Below are 6,977 nucleotides of genomic sequence, written 5' to 3'. Positions count from 1 at the left end.
CTAGGGAGGACAAGGGAGGATGCACTAATTGTCCAGCCCAAAGCATTAGCGTCTCAAATTTGGGGAACGGATGGATCGGTCCGCGCGAGTCAGTCCGTTTGGATCGCCCCACTAGAGCATGCGTGGCGTATCCGCATGTCCGCGCAGACCGTTTCGGATAACCCAGGACTATCTAGATCAGCCTGCTGGAGATGTCGTAAGGTCCTGTCGATCTCTCACTCTCACAGGTGATTCTACCTCAGGATCTCTGCCTCGTGATTATGTGGGTTGGTGGATCCGGACCAACTAGAGCCTACTGGATTTGCATCGTGTTTGCGTGTGTATTCGTTTTTCGATGTGTTCATCGCCGTTCGTGTCTATTCGTGAAGATCGGGCCACCTCCTGGAGGTTGCACCTCATCATAACCTCATTCTCAAATTTTTGAACTTCACATGGCGTTTGTGCCTCTGATGTTTTCTAAAAACTGCACTTCAGATGCTCCCTTTAATAAAACGTTTTGGCATGTTTGATGTTTCAGTGGTTTATTAAAATGTTCTACAAAAAGAGGTGGATGTGTCTTATGGGAGCATATACTCCCTTTATTTTCAAAGACATCGTAGACACATCTTACGGGAGCCCTAGGAGCACAATTGAATTCCCGGCCTAGAGATCTATATCCACAACCTCAGTGAGTCAGTGTGCCAACCAATCAAGATCTACAACATTATGTTTGTTGTCCCTCTGCAATGCAAATCTAATGTGGAGATTCGTGGACCCCAATCTCATCTCTTATATCCATGAAGAAATTACTCGATACGCACATATGGTGACAAGACATACGGCAGCTAAAACTGTGCGAGCAAGGGGATAAACGGATGCAGATTCAGTGATGGGTGATAACATGCACGAGCACTACCTGGATGCAGAAGAGCGTAGGTAAGAACTGAACCCATGATTCTTCTCCAATATAATTCCTGTCGGGATACAACTGAGGAGAATCGAACTGAACTGCAGCATGCTGTTCGGCGTGTGGCACGACGGCAGCAGCAGGGTGTCCGGCGGCTACCAGGACTCAAGCTCCCGGGATGCCTGGTACAACTCCCCCGTGGCATCGGCGGTGGCGGCTAGCAGCAGGAGAGTCGCCGTCCCGGCGGGGAGTATCCGTGGCCGGAGGCTCAACGACAAGCTCTACGCCATCAGGAGCGTCGTCCCAAACATCACAAAGGTCAATCGTTCATCCTGCATATATATGCGTGCCTGTGTTGATTGTGAAATGTGCAAACTTGGGAAGACGCAGATGGACAAGGCGTCAATTGTCAAGGACGCCATCGAGTACGTACGGCAGCTGCAGGAGCAGGAGCGACAGCTTCTCGCCGAGATGTCCATCCTAGAGTCAGCGGCGCCGGCGACGCACGGGCAGCTGCTTGCTACAGCAGAGCGTGGCGCCCAGGCCGTCGTTTTACGGGACAGTTGCGCCCACCATGCCATGCCGCCGATGAAGAAAATGAGGAGCTTCATGTCATCCTCGACCGCCGCGACCCCGGCCTCCAACATGGTCACCACCTCGCGCCGGATCGAGGCTCTGGAGGTGAATGTGAACGTCCTACTTACAGATTCAACCAATAATTGTAATAACGACAAACAATCTGACGGCGATGCATGGTCCGATCTTGTCTGCTGCGTTTCCACCATCCATCGCCACGCGGCAGGGACAGTGACGACTCGGATCGATCTGATAAGTTACTTTTGGATGCAGGTGAAGGTGACGGGCGTTGGTGATAAGGTGCTGCTGGTGAGCGTCGCGTGCCGCCACCGAAAGGAGGCCATAGCCAAGGTGTCCCTCGCGCTCGACGGCCTCCGCCTTCACATCATCTCAACCAACGTCACGTCAACGTTTGGGACACTCAAGTACACCGCGCTCGTGCAGGTAAGTAACTGCATGATGTGTGTTTTACTCTCATGACCTATATTTGGAGCAAGAGCAAAGTCACAGGATTAAATCAGGGTTAGTACCTAGAGCATCTCTAGTCGACCTCATATATTGCTCCAATTTGTATATAAATGGCCTTGTTTGCGGTTTTGGAGGAAAAAAGACACTAAAACCGCAAATATTTTTGAGGGCGTCGGTAGACGCGGTCTCCCAACCTGCACAAGAATGGATTCTAGGGCCGAACCGGAGGCCTCATCCGCGCGAGGTGTTCGAACGAAAGACATTTCCCCTCCCCTTCTTTCCCACCTACCCGCCACCGCCGCCGCAAATCCCCCGACCTGGCCCGTTCTCCCCGCCGCGGCTCTCAAGTTGCCGCCATGGCCGCTCTGAACCCGCCAGAGGTTGCTGACCAGCTCACGTCAGTCGAACCGGCCGCTCCAGCAGCGCCTGCATCTCGATATGCTCCCGACGTCTTTGGCTGCTCTGACTACAACCACCGGCGGCGCCTTCCCAAGATATTGAATTTCCCCTATTTCATCTAAAATTGCAGAGAACTCACAGTCGATTGAAAACTAATTTTGCCACATCGTAGGCAAACGAGGAGCCGATGTCGTTCGTGAGCATGCTCAACGACGCGTCCGTTGACCTCGGCTGAAGATTACGATGAGGACGTGGCAGACTACGAGAATGGCAAACTCGCAACCAATGCCGGATCCGATGACGAGTGCGAGGAGATAGAGGAAGAGGTCGCAGTGTTGATCGATGGGAGGTGCCGACAAAGGGTAAATCAGTGAGAACCTCGAACTACACCAACGTCAAGGACTCGACATTGATAAAGGCTTGGGAGGCGGTGTCGCTCGATGCCGTGACCAGCACCGATCAAAACTATTGGCAAAGGATCGAAGAAAAGTTCTTTCAATTCATGTCGCGTCTCACCTCCACACCTACACGCACGTACTGCTCGCTCTAAGGTCGTTGGGACGTCATCAAGAATGCTTGTAGCCGATGGACCCAGTTGCATTGAGCAAGTGAGGAATGCCTCCATAGTGGCACCAATGTTGATGATTGGGTGAGTTTCATTCTATGCATTGTGTGATTTTGTGTGTTCATTGTTCCATCTACATATGCTTATGCAATGTTTTGCTTTTGCATTGAAGGATAGAATTGCAATGGAATGGTACACGCAAATGCCGGCTTCAAAAGGAAAACCATTTTTGCTTCACCATTGCTTCGAGTTACTTGAGCATAGTGAAAAATGGAAGTTAAGAGAACAAGAAGCACCATCGGTGAGGGGGGCATTTGTCCAATTGGACAATGATGAGGATGATGAACTCACAACCAAGAACAACAAATAAAGGTCGGATGGCACCATGAGTGCAAATATAGTATTAGAAAACAAGCCGAGGCATCTACTTTGAGGGACAGAGTTGATGAGATGGTGAAGTCCAAGGAACATTTCTTCAACAAGACCTTGGAGGCAAAAATGGTTCCGAGAAGATGAGAAGCGCAAGACCGACATGTAGGGGAGAAGAGCAAGTGCGTACGAGAAGCGCGCCATGGCGGAGCTCATTGGGGAGGAGAACAAAACCATGACAATGGATCCATCCAACAAGGACACCTTCACAAGAGAATGGATGGGGATCACGAGGATGGAGATCTTGCAAAGGAGGAGGCTGATGGCGATGGCACGTGCAACGGCTACGGCTCGTCCATCGGCTAGTGGCGGTGGTGGTGGTGGCAGGGGCGTTGATGGTGCGGGTCAATTCTTCATCGATCGGTCTCACGAGTCACGACTTCTCTCTTTTGGTTTTCCGACTAGTAGTGTGACATGTTTAGTGGCTGATCGCGTAGATGAACAATGAATTTGGCGGTTTAAAACATTGCTTAATGTTACATATTGTCGGATGTGTTCCAAAACATTTACAAAACCCTAATGTACGGTTCAGTTTGCAGATTTGGTGCGATTCTCTGGAGAGCAGCCGCATGTTTGGGAACGCGTGGTTATGCCGCTTGGCTATGTGGGGTCTGCTCTATGGGGGCTTTTTTTATCCGCAATTCACGATTCCGCGGCACGCAAACACGCAAATGCGGGTTACGGTTTGAAGGGTCTGCTAGAGATACTCTTACAACCATAATAAAGTTTAAAAAAGAAATTGTAGTCAACTTTGTAGAATTTAGGGTCAATGATTTCAAGAATTGATATTATCGAGATTAGCTATGTGATTACTCTCTATTATTACATCTGTAGTGTTCTCTTCATAATAATATACTCCCTCTGTTTCTTGATATAAGGTGTAAAGTTTTTTAGTTCATGCAAATTCCTCTATTTTCTCAAAGCAATAATTCAGAGGTAATCTTGCCCAAAAATCGTGTAACTTATCCTCAATGTGTGTTTCTTAATTTCCGTGCCAAAAACTATACACCCTATCAGGGCCGGCCCATAAGGGGGGCAAAGGGGCGACGGCCCCGGGCCCTCGCAAGGTAGGGGCCCCGACCCAGGTAGTTCTTCACTACGAGTATATTTCTATATTACAATAGAGAGAAGAGATAAAATTAGAAGAAGAGAAACATGGCCCATGACCAACATGTATGTATCTAGCACTGAGGGATCGGTACTATTAAAAATCTATATGATCGATAAGCTCCCATGATTCGTGAAAAGTGTATTTGGCTCATGGGCACCAGTGCTCCTGCTGTTTAAAAAAATTCGAGAATTATACATATTTGTTTCAAAAAAATCTGAAAATAAATCTAGACATAATAAATGACGTAACCTACAACCGTGTAAAATTTTAATATGAAATTCTTTATATTGTAGACAACATAAAAAGACAAAATATGTTGAAATTTGGAGATTTGAAATATGCATACCCAGATCCACACATTTGTTATTTTTGTGTAGCCCAGAATTTTTTGTATTTGAAATTGAAAATTTGCACGTTTATGGGACAATTCATTGGCTACACCATGATTTTCTTTGTAATTTTTTTAAAACACATAAATGTGATTTTTATTTTTGCTAAAATAGCAGGAGCACTGGTGCCCAGGAGCACCAAATCTCTGTCCCATGATTCGTTTGTAGTCTGTACTCAAAGTTGTCAACTCGTCTTCTCTGTAGCTACTCAAACTTCTCCAAGTTTAGATAATAGCGCCGTCTGCCCAAATTCAAGCTTGCTGCTGCCATTAATGAGGACAAACGATAATATTTTGTTCCCCAACAATTTCTCTTCCCATCCTCAAAGTTCTAGTCATTTTAGCATCATCGCATCAGAGATGGTACGTCTTCCTTCCTTCCCTAATCTCGGTCCTCATATTGTTCGTTGTTAATTAGCGTGGATTCCTGGCGTTGACCCTCCACATTTCCAATTCTGCTTTATATAGGTTTGTCAGTTCTTCACGTTTCACCGGATCTCATAGAGTGTTAATAGTGTTACGCACATTAGGAGAAGAGAAGAGGGTGTGGCGAATGAGCGAGCAATGTTATAGCTTCAAGAGCCCTTTTTTTATTGTCTCGTCCCAGGGCCCTAAATATGTATGGACCGGCCCTACACCCTATATTTAGGAACGGAGGGAGTATTAGTCTTGTAATATACGGGCCGTGGGCATTCCCTTCTTTTCAGGGAAAAAAACGAAACATACTAATGCAAACTTGAACATTCATAGCCATAATTAGCATCTATATATTCCAAAATACTACTCCATCCGTCTCATGAAATACTAGATATATTAGATGTCAAATACTTCAGAGTGAAATAAAGGAAGTTAAGATAAGTTTCATGAAACGGAGAAAGTACATAGAATTGTATTTAGCCTTTCTCTTGCAAATTGAAAAATAATGCATTCTGCTATTGATTCTAGTCGTACTGTCTTGTGATTGCTAAGTTCTTTTTTTTTTTCTCAGAAAGGGGAGATACGCCAGAGCGAAATGAAGGAAGTGATTGAGACTGCAATCGCCCAGGTTGATGGAGCTGGAATATGAGTTACTCCTAAGTAACCTTTGAATATTTAAGCAATAAAGCATGCATGTTTGTAAGAGCATTGCGAGTACAGACGATCGTGTACTCCATAGTAACAGAACACTGTTGGGTGAAACTAAAAATAAATAGAAAAGTGTTCGCTCCATGTACGCTTGCAAAAAAATAAAATGGTGCACAAATGTTCATTATTGTATTATATAAGCGGTAAATTGATAATGTTATATGCATCGATTGATGCACATACCGACCGGGGTCTTTCCCCTTTACGGAGATTTTTTTTTGTATATTAATACATTGGCCTATTAATTCTGAAATTTTATTGCATATTTCCTCTTCATGTGCCGACGGAAGTCAAGCCGGGAAAGTGCGTTCTTCAGATCCTCCTCGTAGCCCGTACTGCTGGAGTTGATGTGCTCGACGCATGTGAGATAGTTACAAGGACCGGAAGCCTAGCAGGGCCTGACTCGATCGGGGCCAACGAGATCATTCAGGGCTGCTCTTCCCGTGTCAAGGAGGCCTGACTCGATGAAGAACACATTGGCACCATAGTGCTTAGCAAAGTGGACACCATGCCCGCGTCATGTTATGTTTTCAAGGTGGAGAGTACTAACACCTGCAATGGGCACTACGAGCGTGTTTGGTAGCCTAGGGCTCCCGGGAACATGGCCCTGGCGGCCATGCCCCATCCAAAACAAGCTATGGATCATGTTCTCCACTTTTTTTGGTAGCTTATCATGCCACTAGTTGCATGTAGTGGGCAACTATCACTAGTAGAAAACCTCTCATCCATCTAAGACTTTAATACCGGTTCCCTTACGAACCGGTATTAAAGGTGGCATTTGTACCGGTTCGGACGCTCAGGCATTCGTACCGGTTCGTTACGAGCTTTCGTACCGGTTCGTGTTAGGAACCGGTACGAAAGGTCTTCGGCCAGAATGGCAGGTGAGGGTGGGGCCAAGGTTGGACCTTTGGTACCGGTTTGTGTTAGCAACCGGTACTAAAGGGTGCCTCATATGCTCACTGCCCCTCCCCCGCCCCCGATCCATTCTCATTCATCTCTCTCACATTTCTAAAACTTTTGCACCTCTCAC

General features: G+C 46.6%; 1 protein-coding gene across 3 annotated transcripts; it reads left to right on the top strand.

Moving 5' to 3' along the window:
* Positions 1–803: 803 nt before the first annotated feature.
* On the top strand, positions 804–6,212 carry LOC127297166 (transcription factor BHLH6). Of its 3 annotated transcripts, none has more exons than XM_051327464.2 (5): positions 804–915; positions 994–1,204; positions 1,277–1,567; positions 1,736–1,906; positions 5,811–6,212. In XM_051327464.2, the coding sequence occupies exons 1-5, from the start codon at positions 869–871 to the stop codon at positions 5,886–5,888; spliced, it is 798 nt and encodes a 265-aa protein (XP_051183424.1). In that variant the 5' UTR covers positions 804–868; the 3' UTR covers positions 5,889–6,212. The 3 variants fall into 3 exon arrangements, with proteins under 3 accessions (XP_051183424.1, XP_051183423.1, XP_051183422.1); XM_051327463.2 differs by lacking the exon at positions 5,811–6,212 and adding an exon at positions 3,863–4,221; XM_051327462.2 differs by lacking the exon at positions 5,811–6,212 and adding an exon at positions 3,856–4,221.
* Positions 6,213–6,977: the final 765 nt, after the last annotated feature.

The sequence above is a fragment of the Lolium perenne genome, chromosome 4 (assembly GCF_019359855.2).
Source record: "Lolium perenne isolate Kyuss_39 chromosome 4, Kyuss_2.0, whole genome shotgun sequence".
Lineage (NCBI taxonomy): Eukaryota > Viridiplantae > Streptophyta > Magnoliopsida > Poales > Poaceae > Lolium > Lolium perenne.
The sequence above is the reverse complement of the archived record's forward strand: the minus strand, read 5'-3'. Positions and strand labels throughout refer to the sequence as shown.

Excerpts from the sequence above, each read along its gene's own strand:
- LOC127297166 (XM_051327462.2), top strand. The coding sequence starts at position 869 with ATGGGTGATAACATGCACGAGCACTACCTGGATGCAGAAGAGCGTAG. Across the intron at positions 916-993 it reads CTGGATGCAGAAGAGCGTAG|CATGCTGTTCGGCGTGTGGC; the intron begins GTAAGAACTGAA and ends ACTGAACTGCAG. Across the intron at positions 1,907-3,855 it reads AGTACACCGCGCTCGTGCAG|TTTGCAGATTTGGTGCGATT; the intron begins GTAAGTAACTGC and ends TGTACGGTTCAG.